This window comes from Callorhinus ursinus, unplaced genomic scaffold, assembly GCF_003265705.2.
Source record: "Callorhinus ursinus isolate GAN/ISIS: 27379988/994484 unplaced genomic scaffold, GSC_fseal_2.0 scaffold12, whole genome shotgun sequence".
Taxonomy (NCBI): domain Eukaryota; kingdom Metazoa; phylum Chordata; class Mammalia; order Carnivora; family Otariidae; genus Callorhinus; species Callorhinus ursinus.
In genome coordinates this window covers 1,475,282-1,498,286 of record NW_027397074.1, presented here as the reverse complement: position 1 = coordinate 1,498,286, position 23,005 = coordinate 1,475,282, and the positions used below count along the sequence as shown (strand labels likewise).

The following is a 23,005-nucleotide window of genomic DNA, read 5'->3' as shown; positions in this document are numbered from 1 at the left end:
AACCCTGCTGGAACTATCGTTTCCCCCATCTCACGGATGAAGAGACAGGTAAAGACAGGACATACAACTTGTCCAACCTGTCTGAGATTTGAATCCAGGCTGCAGAGCCCACACTCTGAACCCCTACCTTACACTGCTACAAGTTAACTTTTACCAGTGAGTCAAAAGGAACATATTGAGTAGAAAAATAAAATTAACTACTAACCATAGCCTTTAATGCAAGAAAACAAGGTCACTGACAATGACCACAGGCAAACTGACTATATTTGATATTTACGGTCTCCGATTTCTCTAAATCAATGCACAAATGCTGTCATAATAAAGTGAAGCTGGAATTTTAACAGAAATAGGCAAACACAAACTTTCAGTTGTTACTGAAACTAAGGATTTATGGGTAAAATAACTAAACGGAAAGAGAGCCTATGTTCAAAACAGACTCTTAATGAACCCAAAAAAGAAGTGATGCTAGATGTTAAGATATCTTTCAGTACAGAAACCCAAAAATCTGTGGGTGAAAAACAAATGGAGAGAATTAAGAGTTAAAAATAGTTATGCAGAACTGAGCTCAATGTAGGTATAAAACCACTATCTTCCACCCGTGTGGGAGATATGGGTAAAACTACCCTAATAGAGATTATAAAACTAACCAGCAACCATTGTCTCTATCCACATAATGTACGCTCCATGAAGGCAAGAGCTTTGTTTTGTTTACTCCCACATCCCTAAAGCCTGAACAATACCTGACACATGGCAGGTGCTGCATACCGATTAAACGAATCAATTAATCTATATCAGCTGGAAGTAGCATTCTGCAAAGAGCAAAGACTCATTCTTGATGATTCTCAAAGTGAAAGAAAAACTGCTACTTTGGCCTTAATTCTGGGAACCCCATTTCCTTCCAGTTTGCCAGGGACTTTTCAGGATTAAGGATCCTGCAAGGCAGCTAAGTGGAGAAGGCTACTCCAAGAAGAGGGAATGTTTAGAAGCAGCAAATGCCATCGCATATTTTGAGAAATAAGGGCAACGCTGACATCAGTGTGTCTAGATTACACTGTGTGTGTGCTGGGCAAAAGGGGAAAGAATGATAGGAGTTGAGGTTCCAAAGGAAGGCTGAGAGGACAGTTTAAAAAGAGACTGGTAAAGACTTCTAAAATGTTCAGAATATATCTCACTGAGGTTAAAGACAAGAAAGAGCACTGACAGCTTTGTGTTTTAGTTTCTGGCAGCAGTATGGAGGATGAATGAAAAGGGATTAGTCACAGTGGTGTGCTGAAGCTGGCTCATATTGGCTCCTGAGAGCCAACGGTTCAATTTTCAGGAATTGTGTGAGCTAGGGGACATCACATGTAGGCATCTTAAAAATTGACCATGATGAGAGTATTTATACCATAGAAATTGGCATACACTACAAAATCAGGGCTTTTGGGCGCCTGGGTGGCTCAGTTGGTTAAGCGACTGCCTTCGGCTTGGGTCATGATCCTGGAGTCCCGGAATCGAGTCCCGCATCGGGCTCCCTGCTCGGCAGGGAGTCTGCTTCTCCCTCTGACCCTCTTCCCTCTCGTGCTCTCTCTCTCTCATTCTCTCTCTCAAATAAATAAATAAAATCTTAAAAAAAAAAAAAAAAACAAAATCAGGGCTTTTCCTATTTTACCAGAAAGGTGGTTTACCAGTATACTCATGTAATAGACCTGCAGAGGCCGCCAGTAAGGTGCTCTGTTAGCAGCCCAAGGGACATGATGAAGGCCTAAGACAATGGCCCTAAAAAAAAAAAAAGTGACTAATTTGACAAATATTCAGACAGTATAATGTGTAGGACTTAGAGACAGGCTGAAAATGGGTAATTAGGTAGAGCAAGAAGTAAAAGGATGATTCTTGACTGAGTAACTGACATAGGGAATTCAGTTTTGCATTGAGCTCGACCACTAGGCATCGTTGCATAAAGATAAAAATGAACATATTGTTGCCTCCAAGTAACTCATAATCTACATGGGAAACAAGCACACATCTAACTAACCACATACAATTGATGGTAACAGAGAAGGTTAGAGGAAAGGGGTAAAAAAAAAAAAAAAAAAAGAAAGAATCTCACTTTTTCACATATAGCACCTGAACTATTTGTTCATATGTAATTTTTGGTATGTAAAACTAATCATGCCTTTTCACTATCAAGATAGAAATGTCCAGTAGATAGTAATCCTATAGCTCAGAAGGGAGGTAAGGACCATCTATACGTGCATTTGTGTGCATCTATATTAATTTTGAAACCATGAAAGAAAAGATGATTTAGGAATAAATTTTGAAATGTACAAAAAGAGGGAAATGGAGAAGACTGAGTTCAGAAGTCAGGCAAACACCAAAAATTTGGAAGTAGATGGAGAAAATGAAAGCAATCAAGGAGACTAAGGAGCATTCAGAGAGAAAGAAAAACAAGAATAGCAAGGGACGGTTTGGAGAAAGTAAGTGGTAAATAGTGTCAAAGATCTTATAAAGATCAAAACAGTGAAGGCTGAATACTAGCCACTGGATTTGGCATTTGAGGGCTGATTGTCCATCAGAAGAAAAGTCATATAATGTTTCTCTTTTATAGTTGTCTCATTCCTATAGGAGGTACATCAGGAACAGCTCACAAATTATTCCAACTACTCATCTGCTCACCAACCCTATCAATTCTGTCCTCTACCACTGGCAGATCCTGTACATAGTGAATCACTATTATGGACAGAAATGTTTAATTTTTAGAAATGTTACAGAGAATGGGTGGTGTGAACCACTGAATTAGGGGCAAACTGAAGAAGACTAGCAATTAAAGGAACTTGGAAAAGAGCATTTAGAGAATTAGGAATTTTCTTTTTTAAGCATAGAACTCACAAGTCACATGAGGGGAAGTATTTCAAGAAAAGAGTCAAACCCTTTTTACAAGTTCAAGTAAGATAAGGACCAAAAAGTATCCATTTGATTTATTCACAAGGTCATTAGAGACCTTAGCAAAGAGATTTCAATGGCATAGAACGAGGGTGACTGGGTCCTTGAGGAGACAGGAAAGAAATCCAGAGCACAGGAAGACCGTCCCTAGAAGCAGAGATTCTACTTCTAGAGTAATGGAAAATACAAGGGAAAAAGAAAGGCCAGTTACAGGTTTAGGTTTAGTTCATAGGTTTGATGGGGCAAGAAATGGAGGAAGCTCACATCTGATGGGTTATCTTTTTCAGGGAAGTTTAAAGTCATTTGTTGAGTTTGAAAGGGGAGGTCTGAAAGAGTAAGGATTTAAATAATCACTGTGGAAGATGGAAAAGAGAACTAAATAGGAAAATACAGAAGGCAGAATTAAGGACTATTTACCCTTCAAAAACTGATTACAATTCCAGAATGCATCCTACTGAAATATATACCTATGCCTGACATGCATTGTTTCTTCCACTTCTTCACCTAGGTAAGTTCTATTTACACTTCAAAACCAATTCCATCTAGAAAGCCTTTCCTGACACTCCCCTAATCACACCCAGTTATCATCCTCCTCTGTATTGTTTGACTTTGTACACAATGCTGCTACCCAGCAACACTATATTATAATGCTTACCTTCACAGCTTTACAAGATTATTTCCCCTTACTAAAATGGCAAGTTGCTTGAGGGTGGGAATTGCACACATATCAGGAGTTCAAAACTTGGTTATATGGAATTTAAATTAAGATACAGAGATGCACTGGACAGAGATCCTAACCTAGAGAAGCTAACACAATCTAGTTCAGAAAACCACCTCATCAGAAAGTTTTGACAAAAGTATATACATTATCAGGAGAAGGCAAGGAATTAAGGGCAATAATATACAACACTCAGAGAAAAACAATAATCTAGAATGTTATTTTGTTTATAACCTACTTTGGTCTACAAATGTGTGCATATGCTTACTGTGATGTTCATTAAAAAATTTTTATTCTGCACCCACCATATGAAAGGTACCGTTATTAACTGTGGCATATAAAAAGGGGTTCTACAATGCAGAAAAAGTTAGGTACACAAATTATTTCAATACCAGGTAGAACGTGATGGCAATTAGGGAAGAAAATTAAGAACAGATGAAAAGAAATTTGAACTTTATTCTGAAGGATACGGGATTTGCGGCGTAACTGAATTAATACAATTTAATGTACTTCTCAAATGTACGATGTTTAACTTATTTCCTAGAGTTTTCTTCTGTCCAAAACTATCAATAAACTCCTATATTCAATACATATAGTTAATCTCTGCCTGAACTAATGTTCTCAACTCGTCCCATGCATGGTTGTGGATAAATGCCTTGTAAAAAAAAAAAAACAAACCTGTGTAATCCGAGAATTAATAAAGGGATGCTTCCAACTCCACTTAAAAATGAAGCCCTTTTAACATTAAGAGCTGTCATCTATCTGTTCTAGGTCTTTCACTTTTCATGGGTTGCAACGCTTCCTCCTTTCAGCAAAAATTGCGGCAGCAGCCAGTGGCTGTCAACCTAGGTCACCGGAGTGCGGCAGTCCCAGGACTTCAGAGAAACCTCAGGCGCAGGAGGAGTAGAGTTGAAATGAGTAGCAACCAGAAATCAGGCGTCCCCTGGACACCCGGAAGGGAAGGGGGCTGCTAGTCTCTGGAGAAACAGGTTGGCTGGGCGGGGGGGGAGTGGTCACGTCGAGACCGGAAAACTTTCTGCAAAGCGACGGGTTGAGTCCACCTCCCGGGTCCAGGTGCGGAGCAGGACCGTCTCCCCAGGCCCACCACCCAGCCAGACCCAGACTCCTTACCGTCCTGCAGAAGCTCCCGGACTGTCGCTGTCGCCGCCCCAGAACCCAGAGCCCCTTGGCCAGCTACAGCGACGCCGCCGTCACCACCTTCCATGTTGGCAGGTGCCGGGGTGATGGCGTCAGCGGTCAGTTCGCCCCTCCCAGGTGGTGACGCACAATGCCGGCGCCGCCCGCACCGCCCGCTCCGCCCAGCCCGCGGCTCCCGGCCGGCCTGGGGAATCAGCTAAGCGGCCGCAGCTGGAGGAATCCCCTGCTGAGAGCCGCGTGTCTCCCGGAGCTGGCGGGCGCCCAGGGCCAGGCGCGTGGGGGAAGCCGAGGCCGCGGCGTTGGCGCCCTGCGCCGTCTCCTGTCGCGCCACTGGGGCTGACGTCGTTCCCCCGGCTGAGGAGAAGGTGGGCGCGGGAGCCTGGCCGTAGCGCTTATCTCTGTGCAAGTATTTACCCTGAGAACAGGAGGCTCTCGGTGGAGGCTGGACAGGAAAGCGGAGGTTTCTGGGATCCTCGCTTGCACTCCACAAACACAGCTGGGGAAAGTTAGTAACTCCCCAGCCTTATGTGCCACAGGCCTTGGCTAACAGCCCTGGGGTAAAGGCTGGCGGGGAAAGGTTGGGAAGGAAGTTGCCGGAATGAATACTAAGGGCAGAGTTAGGGAGAGCCGAAGGTTGGTGAAGAAGGAAGACTGAACCAGGAAAAGACAAGTGGACTCAGTCTCTGCCCTCTCTTGACCTTAAGCTTTTTCTGCCTCTTCCTTTCTTTTTCAGCCACATGCTAGGAGTGATGTCAAACTTTTTCCTATTACAAACTGATGGATTTTCCATATCTCAACTGACAGTATTGAAGCTGTCAAATCAAGTTAGTTCCCGTTGTCTCCTCCGCTAATACAAGTGCATTATTCACTTAGATTTCTCCCAAGATGGATACTGATAATTTAACAGGTTAACTACTCTTGTGCAAGAAGGTTAGGCGTTCCTACATAAAGAGAATCTGTAACATAACTTACCCTGTACACGGAGAACCAGTTTTTCCCGATTCCGGAGCTACACGGTTCTCTGGATTCTGCTAACAGTATTTCAACAAGGTGCTAGAATAGTACTTTGTGCATTTAATACTCATAACCACTCAGGTAAGCATGTCTTTTGATAACACTGCCTTATGCTTTCTCTTGACTTTGTCTCAGGTTTCCCCTAGTGTTTTTGGTCTCAATCACGGTCTGACTAGAATTGTTCTGAATGAGTCACATGAATTGTTCAGGGCAGCGTGCTCAGACTCACATTAGATTTCATTATCCGTAATACACAAAATTTTTAGTAATTCTTTAAGGTTGATGAGTAAGTATCTTTGAATTACGGGTTCTTTTTTTCTTGGCTTTACATTGGAAGATTCTAGAAAAGTTGCATAATATTCGTTCATTTAGTGAAGAGATTTGAGCCCCAACCATACACACCAGCACCAGTTTACAAATGAGACTCAATTCCTATCTTGTTCCAAAGGAGCTCATAAGTAAGGTAGAACACCCATGTAAACAGTTGCACCAGGTGCTTTGCAGTTTATGGATTTTTTTTTAAGATTACACATTGAAATCACCTGGAGAGCTTTAAAAACCCACTGATACCTGCATCCTAAGCCCAGAGATTCACATTTAATTGGTCTGGGGTATGGGTTTGAGCATCCTGAGTCTTAAAAGCTCCCCGGATTATTCTAATATACAACCAAGATTGAAAACTACTGATTTATTCATTAAGCAAATACATATTGAGGGAGGCCTTTGTGCCATGTACTAGAACTATAAGAATGAAATTATTCTTGCTAAAGTTACTAACAACTAGTTGCTATTAGATGCCTTTTAGTCTTTTTCTTACTTAACTTTTTTGTGATGTTTAAGGTGCTTATCCCCTCCCTCCTTGATATTCTCCCCTCTCTTCAGTTTTTGAATATCACTCTTCGGGTTTCCAGAATTCATCTCTCAGTTTCCTTTGCATTATTCTCTGTCTTTTACTTAAATATTGGTGCTTCTAAGGATTTCTTGCAAAATATGGCATCCTTAAGTACTTCGTCCATGTGTTTAGTTTCAACTTATTACCTAAAGGCTAAAGACTCTCAGTCTGTATGTCTAGCTTTTTCCTGAGCACCATATCTGTATAAGCAGCTGTGAGGCATCACCATCTGGAAATCCCAAGAGCACTTCAAGTTCAATGTGCCCAAATATGAACTCATGTTTCCCTGCTAAAACCTATTCCTCCTCATTTTCTATCTCATTGATTGGAACTGCCATCCACCTAGCCTCTAAAGCCCAAGTATAAACATCATCCTAAAATTCCTTTAGAGTAATAAAACATGCACTGTCCTGAAATGATTTCCACTTCCTAAATATGTTGCCAGTTTATTTTTATTTTTATTTCTAAATAGGTCTTAAGTGTGTTCTCTTTTCTTATTCCTGGCTACCCAGGTCAGATACTCATGCATTGGACTGGTTTACTACAATAGCCTCCTTTGATATTTTGCCAAAAGCCCTACCCCCTTCAGTGAAATGTTTCTAAATCAGAAATCTAATCATGTCATTTTCTTGCTAAAATGTTTCATTTACAAATATACAAGGAGAGACATACAGCCTGTACATAAATCTGCTATGTATGAAAGTGTGTCGCATGCATGTATTAACATGTTGGGTGCATATGAAAAATCACCCACAAAGGTGGAAAAATGGCTAAGAATCAAAGCTCTATAGTATAAAATCTAAAAATTACTAACATGGAATGTAAGGTCCATGATTATCTAGGCCTTCTCACTCCTTCTAATCTGCTCAAATAACAATGGACTTCTAATGGTTCATTTCTCAGGTTTATTTCATCAAACATTTTCAAGCCTTTCTGGTTTTATGTGTTGCTCCCTGTGACAGGACAGTTCCCCATTTCCACATGTCAGCTCAAGCTTTCCCTCCTCCACTGTTGTTGATTTCCCTCATTTCTCTGGACAATTATTTCCATAACAGTTAAATTGTGTGTAAGTGTATGTATTAGAACTACCATTTTGTGTATGTCTAATCGATTTTTAAAGACAGGAGAAATGTATTTCCATCTGGTATTCCCAACAGGAACTTAATATTTGTTGAATGATTAAATACATGTCCATACCCTCAAAAGCTCAAGAAGAAATGGACTTGTTATTATTATACTCTATAAAAGTAATTACAAGTACACATGATAACAGGAGAGCCTAGAGTGTAGTGGGTTAGATCAACTGTATCTGGGATTCAGAGAAAACTGTCAGAGTCATCAAAATGGGAGATTATGAGTACATAGACTAAGGCAATGAAGATTTGCTCAAGATTTAATTAAAGGTACTAGTTGGTTGACACACTTGTGGGAGACGGAGAAGTGGAGGACAAACCCCAGGTTTCTGACTTGAGTATGTAGAGGTGGCATAATCAGGACACAAAATGCGAGAGAGAAGGAACAGGCTTGACTCGTGAAAAGGAACTACCTTTCTCTTGCTTATGTTTTACCTATGTATGTGGGCTTACATTGTTCTAATCAGAAATTTTTACTTTAAAAAAAGAGGTAAGGGGCACCTGTGTGGCTCAGTAAGTTAAGCTTCCCACTCTTGATTTCAGCTCATGATCTCAGCCCAGCATCTGGCTCTATGCTCAGCAAGGAGTCTGCCCATCCCTCTCCCTCTGCTCCTCCCCCCTGTTCCTTCCCTCTCTCTCTCAAATAAATAAATAAAATCTTTAAAAATAAATAAAAATTAAAAAGCTAAAAGTCAGACTGAGCATTGGTCAGTAAAACTAGCTTATTTCAACTGTACATTATACATATTATTGGTTTATATTTAGATTATAATAGTACTTTCTGGATTAGCTAAACAAAAAAATTGCATGTTGAGCAATTAGACCTTCCTAAAGTTTGCCTGTATCTGTTGCTAAGTTACTAAAGCCAAACACTGGAATATGGAAAGCAGCCAACACTATGAAATGACAGGATTTTAGGTATAGCAAATTTAAAAACACGAACTATAATTTAATCACTTGTACTTCTTTGGGTATAAAAGTGATTTACTATGCAATTATATGATTATAATTAAAATTTTTGCTAGATGATACCACATTTAAATTTTTTTTAAATAAAAGTGTGTTTGCCTTCTGATTCAGATACAAAGAATAGAAATTGCAAATAAGAATAAACATGAAATAAGACCAGTAAATCTCTTGAAATACTACTTAGAGTTGTTCAATTAATGCCATTTAGCTTTCCTGCATAAATCAAGGTATTTCAAAGTGCCAGACATATGCAGTCTTATATACAAAATTATTCAAATCAAATTTTCTGGTTTATCAATACCAAACAGTAACATGGGAAATTTTAAACATAACATGAAAAACCATGGTATTCTAAGAAAAAGCTTGTAGTTTTCCACATCTTGAGCATTTATTAATTTGAGCAGAAAATGTTACTTTAGTGAGTTAAATATAGAATTTGAAACTGTTAGTGTTTGACACGAACAAGCATAATTTGTACCGAATATATAAACGTGATGATTTCACAGTGTACTAAAAACTGTCAGTGACTTATAGAGACAAGATTCTGTAGTATCCTATTTGATACTCTGAAAAGAAGCTAAAAAGATTCCTGAGCCCACAAGCCTGACCAAAAAAAATATATATATATATGTTCTTGGCAATTGAAATTGTTCGAATGATGGGAATTCATCTAATGAAAGTAATTTTTCTCTATGCAAACTGTCTTTGTCAGATTTGAAACAAATCTGTATTCATGAAGAGTGACTGCATACGAACCACAATATGTCAAGAAAGAAAAAAAGATCCAATAGAAATGCTTCATTCTGGGCAGCTGGTAAAAGTCTGTGCCCCAATGGTTCGATATTCAAAGTAAGTATTAGTAAATGGTTAATGAGCTAAGATGTGATTTCCTTTTTATGCTCTGACCACCATAGGGGATCATCAAACACCTAGCTTTGGGGTCATGATCTAGGCTTGTGTGCTGGTGTTACTATTTTCCTATATGTGTGTCGCCTTGAGTAAACAACCCCTTCAAACTTCACTTTTTATATCTATAAAAAAAGATAGTGTTTGTAACCCCCACCTATAAAGATACAGAGGATATTAAATAAAAGATATTAAGTAAATGTAAACATTCATGCACAGATTTTTGTTTGACTGTAAGTCTTCATATGTCTGGGACAAATCCCCAGGACTGCAATTGCTAGGTCATGTGGTAACTGTATATTTAGTTTTTAAGAAACTGCCAAATTTTCTGGAGTGTCTGTACTGTTTCACACTTCCACTAACAGTATGAGGAATCTAGTTTCTCCTCATCTTCACCAACTTTTGATAATAGCGTGTTTTTTATTTTAGCCATCTGATAGGTGTGTAGTGATATCTCATTATGATTTTAATATCCATTTCCTTTGTAGCTAGTGATGTTGAAAATGTTTTCGTGTATTTATCCTGTATATTGTTGAAGAAATGTTTCTTTACGTCTCTTGCCAATATTCTAATTAAATTGCTTTTTTACTATTGAGTTGGTTTTTTAAAATTTTTCAGTTGTGGTAAGATACAACTTAGGCATTTGTCAGTGTACAGGTCAGTGGTGTTAAATGCATTCACATTGTTATACATCCAATCTCTAAAACTCTTTGTTTTACAAAACTGAAACTCTACACGTATTAAACAATAGCTCCCCATTCCGCTCCCCACCCCACCCCCTGGTAATTATCATTCTACTTTTTCACTCTGAACTTGGCTACTGTAGGTGCCTTATATAAGTGGAACTATATAATAGTTGTTTTTTTGAGACCGGCTTATTTCACTTAGCATAATATCCTCAAGGTTCATCCATGTCATAGCATGTATCAGAATTTCCTTCTTTTTTAAAGGCTGAATGATATTCCATTTGTATATATGTACTATATTTTGTTTATTCATTTATGGACACTTAGGTTGCTTCCATCTTTTGGCTATTGCAAATAATACTGCTATGAACATGGATGTATAAATATGTCTTTCAATTCTTTTGGATATATGCCCAGAATAAGTGCTGGATCATATGGCAATTCTATTTATAGTTTTTTGAGGAACCGCCATATTTTCCATTTTTTCATTCCCACCAGCAGTGTACAAAAGTTCCAATTCCTCACCATCCTCACCAATACTTACTGTATTGTTTATTTGCTTTTACTATAGCATCCTTTTTTTTTTAAGATTTTATTTGTTTATTTGACAAAGAGAGACACAGGGAGAGAGGGAACACAAGCAGGGGGAGTGGGAGAGGGAGAAGCAGGCTTCCCGTGGAGCAGGGAGCCTGATGCAGAGCTTGATCCCAGGACCCTGGGATCATGACCTGAGCCAAAGGCAGACGCTTAACGATTGAACCACCCAGGCACCCCTTACTATAGCATCCTAATGAATGTAAAGTGGTATCTTATTGTGGTTTTGTATGCCCCTAATGATGCTTAGCATCTTTTCATGTGCTTATTGGCCATGGGTATATCTTTGAAGAAATGTCTACTCAAGCCCTTTGCCCATTTTTTAATCAGATGTTTGTTGTTGAGTTTTTCCTTACTTCTGAGTTTTGAGAGTTATCTATATATTCTGGATACTATTCCTTTGTCAGATATGTGATTTGCAAATATGTTCTCCCAGAACGTAGCTTATCTTTTCATCCTCTTAACAGAGCAAAAGCTTTTTGTTTAATGAGAAAATCTAATGTACCAGTTTTTCCTTTTGTAAATTGTGCTTTTGATGTCAAGTGTAAGAGAACTTTGTGTAGCTCTTAATCCTAAAGTTTTTCTTCTACTTTTTTTCAAAAAGTCTTTTTTTTGTTGTTTTACGTTTAAATAAATTTTGAGTTAATTTTTGTATAAATGTGAGGCTTAGGTTGAAGGGGTATTTTTTGTTATGTTTTGTTTTGCCTGTGGATGTCTAATTACTCCAACACCATTTGAAAGGCTATCTTTCCAGTATTGAATTTCTTTTGCATCTTTGTCAGAAATCATTTTGATCATGTTTATGTGGCTCTTTATCTACATTACCTGTTCTGTTTTTTTTTTTTTTTCCCTATTCAGGTCTATTGATCTATGAGTCTATATCCCTGCTAGTACTACACAATCTTGATTACTATAGCTATATAATAAGTTTTAAGTTGGGTAGATTAATTCTTCCCACTTTATTTTTCTTTCTCAGTATTGTTTTAGCTATTCTAGTTCCTTTGCCTTTCTGAATAATTTCTTATAAATTATCTTGCTGGAATTTTCAGAAGAATTATATTAAATATGTGTATCAATTTGAGAATTGAATTCCTTTCTATGTTGAGTCTCCCAACTCATGAGCATAGTATCTTTCCCATTTATTTAGATCTTTTATTTTTTTCATCGTTGTGTGTAGTTTTCAGCATATTAAGTGCTATATATGTTTTGTAAGACACCTGATTATTTCTCTTTTTTTGTAGCAATTGTAAATGGCTTTATACTATTAACTTCAGTGTCCATGTATTCACTGTTGGTATATAGAAATGAAATTGATTTTTATGTTGATTTTGTATCCTATAAACTCACTGAACTTCCTTATTGGAGGGTTTTTAAAATACCTTGTGATTATTTATGTAGACAATCATCTACAAATAGGGACAGTTTTATTTTTTCCTTTCCATCATATGCCTTTTATTTCCTTTTCATACACTGAGTAGAAGTTCCAGCACTGTGTTAAATAAGAATGATGAGAACAAGCATCTTTGCCTTGTTCTTAATCTAGGAGAAATATGTTGTTTTTCACCTTTAAGTATGTTAGCTGTAGGAGTTTTTTGTGGATGCTTTTTATCAAGTGGAGAAAGTTCCTACCTATTCCTGTTCTCTTGAGGGTTTTTTCTTTTTATCATGAATATTATTTTGTCAAATGCTTTTTCTATATTGATTGATACAATTATGTGATTTTTCTTTTAGCCTTTTAATAAAGTGGACTATATTGATTGATTCTAAACATTGAACCTTCTGTTTTAACTTTTTTTTTCCTGTCATCACTATAGCAGGAAAGGAATGAGAAAGCACTACCTCATCACTATGAGGTGAAAGTAAAAGTCCGGATTTACTATTTGGTCTCCTTTGACACTCTGGGGGCAGGGGGCTCCTCATTACTGCTGAGCTGGGGGTAAGCCATGGAGGGGATGGCCTGGTACCTGTTGGGCTCTATTGAAAGTCCTGGCCATTCACTAAGCATCTCTGATACTACTTAACAATGGGAAGGGAGAAAGTATTGAAGTCCCAGCTTCTACCTGGCTTTCTCTGACACCACTATGAAGAGGATTAGAGAACTTTATTTTGGCCCTGGAAAAGTACAAATCTAAGCTCCCCACTCAACCTTTGCTTCTGGAGGTGGGGCCACAGTTTTATCTCTGGTGTTTGGCTGGAGTAGAGCCACTATTTAAAATTGTTCTGTCTTGTTAGGCTTCCCCTTTCCTAGTCCTTTGGTGAGAGAGCTGACTTTTGTTGGGGCTCTTTTTGTCCGCACTCATTGGTATTTCCGAGTTCCAGCTTCTTCAGGTCCAAATCTGGGATATTTGAGGCAAAAAGGAAACCCAGGGAACTCACCACTGTTATTCCTCAGGTCCCAAGGTCACTAGCCTTTCTGTTCTCTTCTCTCCACCTTTTAGAGTTTTCTTATGTTTATTTTATATATAATATACTGAGCAGTGTTAAAAAAAAAACAAAACTCAACTGAGTAAATGTGAAGATCTCACTGGCTTTATTAAGCAATTCATGAATCGCACAGCATCCCACCTAGCAGGTGGAGAGATGCACCATGGAGTTCTACAAAATGGGAGGTTTTTACAGGAAGGAGGGTGGAACAAGTAGTTATTAGCAAAAGAAAAGAAAGGATTGGTTCAGGCCAGGATATCTTTTGGTGGGGATGGGAACAACAGGGATTTTTTTTTATCCTGCAGAGTTCTATACTATTGCTGTTCAAGAAATTTCAGATTGACTTTTAAAAAGGTCACATTCCTGGGATAGGTTGAAACTGTAATTAAGTCTTGGTTTGTGGTCATGGAGGGGCAAATGACTCCACTCTGGATTTGTGTTTTTTCTTTTTTTAACAGCCATAATAGGAAAAAGTACATCTACTCTAACCTCTCAAAGGTAGAACTTTAATAAATATTTAATAATTAAATTAAACTTGGAAGTACATATGATTGTGGTGTTTTTTAAATGCCTAATTAAAGTTTTATATGCTTGCAGGTTGGCTTTTAGAACATTAGTAAGAAAATACAGTTGTGATCTGTGCTATACACCAATGATAGTTGCTGCTGATTTTGTCAGATCTATAAAAGCCCGAGACAGTGAATTTACGACAAACAAAGGTATGTGAAACCGAGAGTTTGCTGACTTTGTAAAACTAAAAAAAAAAAAAATCTTGTCTGATCAGAAACAGCACAATTCAGATATTTTTTTTAAATCTTTTAGTTGTTTTATGTTTTTAATAAGTTTTTTAAGTATATTTTTATTCTGTGCCCTGTAAGCTATGGATGATATATCTAAGCATGAGGTTAGCCTTCCTTAGGGCCCCATCCTCTCACCTGAGCTATTAGGTTCCTATCACACTGCCTCCAGTCTTGCCCCATTCCAAACCATCCTACATATAGCCCAAAGGAACCTTTGTAAAATGTAAATTTGATCACATCTCTTCCCTGCTTAAAGTCCTTCTTGGACCGCTCATGGCCTAAAGCAGTGGTTCTCAAGGGCTGAAACCCCAGGCCAGCAGCATCAGCATCATCTGGAAACTTGTTCAAAATGGAAATTTCTCAGCTCTGCCCCAGGCCCACTGAATCAGAAACTTTGGGTATGTGGTCCAGCAGTCTGTTTTAAAAAGCCCTCCAGGTGATTCTGAGCTTGCTAAAGATTGAAAACCAGTGGCCTAATGAGTAAAATTCCAGTACGTGTCAGGGTACTTGGCTGGCTCAGTCAGTAAAGCATGTGACGCTTGACTTCAGGTGGTGAGTTCGAGCCCCAGGTTAGGTGAAGAGATTACTTAAAATAAAATCCCAATACCTGTGAATAATCTATAATGTTCCTCATGATCCAGCCTCTGGATATATCTTATGCAGCTTTATCTTCCATTAGTTTCTCTCCACAGCCCACCAACCTTATTTTTTTTTTTTAAGATTTATTCATTTATTTTGAGAGAGAGAGAGAAAGTGCATGTGCACATGCTAGTGGGGGAAGGGGCAGAGGGAAAGAATCTTTCAAGCAGACTCCCCACTGAGCACAGAACCTGTCATGGGGCTCCATCCCACGACCCATGAGATGACCTGAGTGGGAACTAAGAGTCAGTGGCCTAACCAACTGAGCTACCCAGGCACCCTCCACCAACTTTATTCTTTAATAATACTAACTTATTTAAGTTCCTGAAAATGCCCCATCCTCTCATACTTCTCTACCTATAATATCCTTTCCTCAGCTATGCCCGTCCCCCAGATCCATATCTCTCTGGCAAATGACACTACATGTTCTTAATCCAGCTCTCAAAGTTTGTGACCAGGGAGTTTGCCAGATCACCCTCCACTATTATCCTCTCTCACAGGCTTTTTATTGGACTTAATTCTACTGTATTATAATATCCTCTTTGTATGCCTGTCTCCCATTCTCTAGACTATGGGCTCCTTGAAGTCTGGAATTATCTCTTATGGATTTGTATCCTTAGCTTCTAGCCCTGTGTTGAAAATATATTAAACTAATAAATGGTTATTAAATTGAAACTATAACTCTTTGAGTTATAAAGGGAAAAACATCCTATATCGTTGGGGAAAAGCAAATTCTCCTACCCCATGTTAGTCCTATAAATCAGTGGATTGCCATAGAAATTCTGAATAAAAAAAACAAAAACAGAAAAGAGAAATTCTGAATCAGTGAAACTGGGATGATGCTCAGAAATCTACATTTTGGCAAATACCTAGTGAATCTCATATAGGTAGTCCCCAAAAGAACTTTAGAAAGATTAAAATACATCTATCCAGAGCTTATAACACTAACCCAAAGAAAGATGTGAAAAATATGTCCTTAAAACCTGGGAAGGGGCGCCTGGGTGGCTCAGTTGGTTAAGCGACTGCCTTTGGCTCAGGTCATGATCCTGGAGTCCCGGGATCGAGTCCCACATCGGGCTCCCTGCTCAACAGGGAGTCTGCTTCTCCCTCTGACCCTCTCCCCTCTCATGCTGTCTATCTCATTCTCTCTCTCAAATAAATAAAATCTTTAAAAAAAAAAAAAAACCTAGGAAGTATCTGACATGTTTTCTATATTAAAAGGTAAACTTTTATATATTAGAAAGGAGCACACATGTACTCAAAGACAAACCAAAACCTGGAAAGAATGTAATATTTACGATAGAGGGGCACCTGGATGGCTTAGTTGGTTAAGTGTCTAACTTGGGCTCAGGTGGTGATCTCAGGGTCCTGGGATCGAGCCCTGTATCGGGTTCCGTGCCCATCGGGGAGTCTGCTTGTCCCTCTGCCCCTCCCCCTGCTCATTCTCTCTCTCTCTCTCTCTCTCTCAAATAAAATCTTTAAAATAGATATATATTTATGATAGCAGAACTCATTTCTTTGTTTTATAAATAAAATTTTAAAAAATAAGAAAATAAAGAACAATTAAAAGAGGAAATACATGTAGAAAAATAGTGAAAGAATATGGAGAGAGAACCCACAAATAAAAATACACATTGTTGGATATACAACAATGTATTGTGTATTCTTGTGAGGAAACAAGAACTGCCGTCCATATTGTTGTGTATCTGTATTGGTAAACTCTTCTGAAAGAAAGCTTTGTGGTGTCTATCAACATGTTAGATGCCTATCCAGCAGTTACATTCCTGGGACTTTACCCTATGAATATACTCAGAGTAGCATAACAGTATTCTCATCACAGCATTGTTTGCAAAAGCCACAAATGAAAAACAGTCTAGGGCGCCTGGGTGGCTCAGTTCGTTAAGCGACTGCCTTCGGCTCAGGTCATGATCCTGGAGTCCGGGGATCGAGTCCCGCATCAGGCTCCCTGCTCAGCAGGGAGTCTGCTTCTCCCTCTGACTCTCCTCCCCCTCATGCTGTCTCTCATTCTCTCTCTCAAATAAATAAATAAAATCTTTAAAAAAAAAAAAACAGTCTAGAAGTACACTCTGTGGTCCATCCATACAGAAGAATACGCTACTAAAAAGAAAGTAGGTCTGAGTACAACTCTCAGATACATTGGGGCAGGGGGAGCAGTAGGCATGGAAATATATATAAAATGTTCACATTTGCTTAAATTTTACAGATATACATAAATTGTTCTGGAATACAGTAAACTAATTCTCATCTTTGGAAATGGGATCTGTTTGTCAAGAGTGTTGTAATGTTCATTTTATCAAATTTTATACTGTTTGAATTTGAACTAAATGTAAATTACTTTTAATTTAAAATATTTAAAATTAGTTAAATGCTATGTTGTTTGAACAGATACTTAGGCTGAAAATAGTTATTATCCCATACAAATATGACAAGTTTGGTGTATCGTGTGTGTGTGTGTGTGTGTGTGTGTGTGTGTGTGTGTGTGTGTTTCTGTGAATTTTAATGTTGAGCTATTCGTTTTATCAGGTGATTGCCCATTGATTGTTCAGTTTGCTGCTAATGATGCAAGACTTTTATCTGATGCTGCTCGTATTGTCTGTCCTTATGCGAATGGAATAGACATTAACTGTGGTTGCCCTCAGAGGTAAAGCTTAAAGAAGTTGGAAAAATTTTCAGAAAAATTAGAAAAAAAACTATGTGAACATGGTAAACTATTTCTCTAGTTTTCCAAGAATTAAAAAAATAAAGAAAATAGAGTTAAAGCGCTTGGGCTCCAAATAAAAAGCAAGAAAAAAAAATAAGGAAAGATTATTTAGGAACAGATATGCAAAGGTATTTTCTGATGTCTAAAACAAGGTATAGATTAGTGTTTTGTCTTACCACTAGAATTTTTTGTGTGTGGATCTGCCTTGAACCTGACCCATAAGTAGCTAGGGAAGACTAGAACATTTATAGAAGTCCCTAAAGTGAATTTTTACTGCTATGTCAGACAAGAAACTGTGATTCTATGATTTGAGAAATCGCCACTTGTTTTCTCCTAATTAATTTTCTCTATAAGAATACTTTCTTATCATTACCTTTTCTTTCTATACCACAGTTGTTTGGTAGAGTCTGAGTAACTGGGTATTGATAGGATGCTTAATTTGATACTAATATCCCTACCTTCCTAGCACCATGTCACATTATCTGTCAATAATACAAAATGTGTCCAAAGAATAAAATCAAGGTTTTAAGTACATCATAATCCAAACGAGATTAGACATATTTGTATACTCATTAGGAGAGTTAAATAAGCTGTTTAGTGGTGTTGGAATGCTGTAAGCCAAAAATATCTTTCTACTATTAAGATTAATAAAACATCTTGTTATGTACAATAAACATCAAATTTGGAATTCTAAAAATCTGAAGTAATTGAAATTAATTACAAATACCTAAGTCTGTTTTGGTTGAATTAATTTTAATTTAATTTTCTCACTTGCCAGTGAAAACCATTTCTCCTAAGTACTTTTTGATCTGGGAACATGTTTTCCTTATCTCCTATCGATCCACTTTAAAATGTTGGATCTGTGAATTATAAAAATCTGATTCCATTCCAGGTCACTAAGATAGAGAAATAAATGTACTTAATGGTGCTTTTAAAATTGTATCTCCTCGTCCATCTATTTACAATTCATTTGTTGTGTCTGCTTTATAAAGGTGGGCAATGGCAGAAGGTTATGGAGCTTGCTTAATAAACAAGCCAGAGCTTGTTCGAGATATGGTGAAACAAGTAAGAAATCAAGTGGAAAATCCCAGATTTTCAGTATCTATTAAAATAAGGTAAAGACAATATTTTAATCTACTAACAAGATAGTCCATTACTTAGGAAATTAAAAAAAAAATTCCTTTTGTCTAAGTGTGAAGGTATCCATCCTTAATATATTGGTAGCTAGTGTATGGAAATGTAGAAATAAGACATTTAGTAAATGACTACCATAATTTTTATTTATAAAAATAACAGAACAACTTCATTTTTGTATTTTTTTAACAGAAATTAAAACATCCCTTTATTATTAAAAACTTCCCCTCAAAAGAAACCCTCTGTTTTTTTCCATGTACTGCCTAATTAATAATGCTGAGAGGGGTGCCTGGGTGGCTCTCTTGGTTAAGCGTCCAACTCTTGATCTCAGCTCAGGTCTTGATCTCAGAGTCGTGAGTTCAAGTCCTTCGCCAGGCTCCACACTGAGCCTGAAGTCTACTTTAGAAAAATAATAATGATGATGCTGAGAAACATTCCTGGTACCAAGAGTAGAAAATAGTAATAATATTTGCACTAAAATTTCACAATGAAAAGAAAATAAACCAGGAATAGGTTTTTGGGTGACAGGTTAAAAACATATTTCATGATAATGTATTATATTTTCCCACTCGGGGGTTGGGGCATACACAACAGATATTAGGATACTATCTTTCCATTCCTCCATGACAGTACTTGGATGACTTTTTCAGTTATCAAAGCCAAAAGGGTGAAGCACTAAGTAAGGTAAAATTTATCATCCTATTGTTGCCAATAGTGAAATAGCTAAATTTGAAGCCTTAAATGGGAACTGATCGCTGAACAAAACCTTTCTGATAGTGACATGTGGTGATAATATAGCAAAGCTAACTGAATAATGTTATCAGATGAAATTTTTTTATTTAGCTTATTAATTTTAGCATTAAGATTTGTATGTGCAAGTAGACTGATGTAATTTTGAAATTACAGGATCCATGATGACCTTACAAGAACTGTAGATCTTTGTCGAAAGGCTGAGGCAACAGGAGTTTCTTGGATTACAGTCCATGGAAGAACTGCTGAAGAAAGACATCAGCCTGTTCACTATGAGGCCATTAAAATAATTAAGGAAAACATGTCTATACCTGTAATTGCTAACGGAGACATCAGAAACTTAAAAGAAGCAAAAAATGTGTGGCATATTACTGGGACAGATGGTAAGAAATAAGTACTTGAGTTTTTTTGATTTTTAATTAGCAAAAAAAAAGTGGGGATAGGAGAGTAATGTTAATGTGATTTTTCATTATTTGTCTTTAAACTGGAGCCATATTTTCCTGTTTTACTGATTTAAGCTAAACAACTTATTAAAATTATGTTAGCTCTTTTACTTAGAGGCAGTAGATGTTTTAATTTGAGTAAGTCACTTTTCTCACACCATCATATCCAGTTAGAAGGCTATTAGTAAAATAGCCTTTTAGTAAAACAGAAATGAGAATTAGTGAACACAGAGTGGTCATAGGAGCCAAAGGAACTACATACTGCTATGCAGTTTTATTACTACCTTATATTGTTGGCACACCAAGGCCTGTGATGTATGGCTAGATGGGAGAATGCAAATAAACCTAAGCAAATCCAATTTATGACAATCTGGATTAACCCTAAAAAAAAAAAAAAAAAAAACCCAGAGACTAATTGTTTAATGTAGAAGTCTTAAAATTTTTTTTTAAATTCTTATAAGTACATTGAAACATTATTGGTTTACAAACATCAAATTGTTTTGTAATTGAGTTAGACTAATATGTGGTTATTGTGAAACCTTGTAATAATACTTTATTTTTCAATATTCTCAGTTTGTTTCATTAAGTTTGACCTCATAACCATGAGTTCTTAATGTGTGGACAAATGTGATATGCTTTAATTTATAGGTGTGATGGTTGCAAGAGGACTCTTAGCAAACCCGGCCATGTTTGCTGGATATGAGGAAACCCCACTGAAGTGCATCTGGGACTGGGTTGACATTGCTCTTGAACTTGGAACTCCATATATGTGTTTCCATCAACATTTAATGTACATGATGGAAAAGATAACTTCAAGGCAGGAAAAAAGAGTATTTAACGCTTTGTCAAGCACATCAGCAGTCTTAGACTACCTTACAGACCATTATGGGATTTGACTGGACTTCCTAAATTATTTTAATATTTACTTCGTTTTATATCTACAGTGAAACCACCCACGGTCACATTTCGGTTTCTACTTAAGTCAGTGTCTCTCACACATTAGCATAAAAACAGTACCCTGAGAACATTTTAAAAAGTTAGGCCTAGACCCCATCCTCAGAGATTCTGATTCAGGAGATCTCTAGGGTGGAAACAAAATTTAATTTTAAAGAGGACCCCAGGTAGATCAAACATCCTGGTCATCCTACCAAACATTGACAAATACTGCTCTGAATCCTGTTACGGATTTAAAAACAAAAACAAAAAACCTCAGAATTTTTTTCCTAAAGGAATTGTGTTTTTAACATGTTTAAATAAATAAAACTTTTTATTTTAATACTAAAAGTATGAGTCCTATAGTACTTATAAGTTAACAGGAAGCATGTTTGAGTGAAAATAAGTGCAAAGTGACAGAATGAATGCCAATTCTATATAAAATGAAAAGGAACAAGAAATTCTCTATACAATTACTTTCAGGGCTTAGGGTAAAAATTCAAATTGGAAAATCAAATTGGTACTTCCTAATTCATGAATGACACCTCAAGGTATTTGTTTTAAACTGTGTGTAACTGAATTTAATTATGTGTGATGTTTTCAATAATTTAAAACTAAGATCCATGAAACTCTTTAAATGACATTAACTTCACTACGTTTCAAGTCTTCTAGATCCTACAAGATTGAGAGCTTGGTAAATACACCTGTACCTAAAATGATAAAATTAGTTTTAGTCCCCCACTTTTTAGGTATAAAATTTTGGTAACCAATCTGGCAATGATTATATATTTGAAATATTTCTTAGAGAAATTTTTTAATTTAAAAACCTAATTTCCATACCCTGTTTTTAGTGATTTATTTATGTTATTTTTATGCCTCCCAGCAGTTGATAATAAGTTTAATTTTTTTTTATAATTTTAAAGTTCCATGGTCTGGGAGTGTTACTAAGAATTTTGTTGTTGGTGAATGTGCCACTGCAAGAATTAAGTATCTCAGTTAACTATTAAAAGTTCCATAGTTAAGATATTGGTCTATACTACCAACATGAAAACTGTATCAGGAGACAGTTATCTAAAACTGCTTAATTCAAGTGTTTGGCAATATTAAATGAATCCACTTTAAACTAAACATTGTGTTCCCATATTTTTAGGCACATTCTATTTTCAATTAACATATTTTTAAAGATAACTGGCTTTTTCATTTGATATAAGTAATACGTAAGAATAGGGAGCTATAGTCAAAATTTGTAATTTTTATGTTTGTAAATTAACTCTGAAGTGAATTAAACTAGTGTGTGTGCACAACAGCATAGAGTACGGTGCACAGCCTTTCAAAGGAACCAGTGTGGAAGAGCATGGAGTTCTAAATAAGTTTGATTTAAAAAAAAAAATACCTTCCTTATAGTTAATTTATATTTAGTCCTTTTTCTCTCTTTTCTGTGTGATCAAGTGTATTTGTGATAAGAAAAAGCACCCACTTAAGTATTTTTAGATTCTATAATTATCTCTTTACATCATTTAATATTCCGAAAATAATTCTGTCCAGGAGGATAATACTGTCATTTGCATTTCTGATATCTTGTCAATATTTTAAAAAAATTATGAGTGTATTCACGCAATTCGAAAATCTGGAAGATAGTAACTGAAGGAATGCGCCACACACATCGTTTTCTCTCCCTCTCAGTCCCCAAACATCTCTCTAGATTGTATGGTCTCTTCCCAGCCTGCAGACCAGGGAAATGTTTTGAAGCTGCGTATTTTTCCACGTTCTCACAAGAACAAAATGCTGCACAACCACCAGTCCTGCCTCTTCCATTTAACTCTAGCGCAATTCCGGACAATAAGAGCGTTTCTACCAAAGAAAGACGGAACAGGAAAGGCCAGGAAAAGAGCGCCTTTCAAACAGGTCCACTGAATTCGCATCACCCTATCGAACCCTCCCGCCCCGGCGCCATTCCTTCTCCGTGGACCCCAAGAAGCTCTTTCGGAAAACGTCAGTTAACCGCGCCCCTCCCACCCAAACCACACTTTATTAGAAATTTACAGTCGGCTCTCTTGAAGAAGTTGACCGGGGAACCCCAAGCACTCGGCCGAAAAGTCTGAGTCACCCTCTAACTCCACCACCAATTAGTAAATAATGATTCTAATCATCCTGACGCCGCCTGCAAC

General features: G+C 37.2%; 2 protein-coding genes across 3 annotated transcripts in view; one reads left to right on the top strand and one right to left on the bottom strand.

The window, feature by feature from the left end:
* The window catches only part of COG5 (component of oligomeric golgi complex 5), a 334,035-nt gene extending 329,145 nt beyond the window's left edge, over positions 1–4,890 (bottom strand). Inside the window, exon 1 of the mRNA XM_025872663.2 lies at positions 4,772–4,890. Within this exon, the coding sequence (XP_025728448.2) occupies positions 4,772–4,865 (94 nt within the window). The 5' untranslated portion in view covers positions 4,866–4,890. The remainder of the gene's footprint in view (positions 1–4,771) is intronic.
* Positions 4,891–4,945: 55 nt separating this feature from the next.
* On the top strand, positions 4,946–21,206 carry DUS4L (dihydrouridine synthase 4 like). Of its 2 annotated transcripts, XM_073898664.1 has the most exons (8): positions 4,946–5,163; positions 5,532–5,893; positions 9,519–9,655; positions 14,014–14,135; positions 17,400–17,517; positions 18,570–18,692; positions 19,618–19,844; positions 20,553–21,206. In XM_073898664.1, the coding sequence occupies exons 3-8, from the start codon at positions 9,540–9,542 to the stop codon at positions 20,798–20,800; spliced, it is 954 nt and encodes a 317-aa protein (XP_073754765.1). In that variant the 5' UTR covers positions 4,946–5,163; positions 5,532–5,893; positions 9,519–9,539; the 3' UTR covers positions 20,801–21,206. The 2 variants fall into 2 exon arrangements, with proteins under 2 accessions (XP_073754765.1, XP_025728440.1); XM_025872655.2 differs by lacking the exon at positions 5,532–5,893.
* The last annotated feature ends 1,799 nt before the right edge of the window (positions 21,207–23,005 follow it).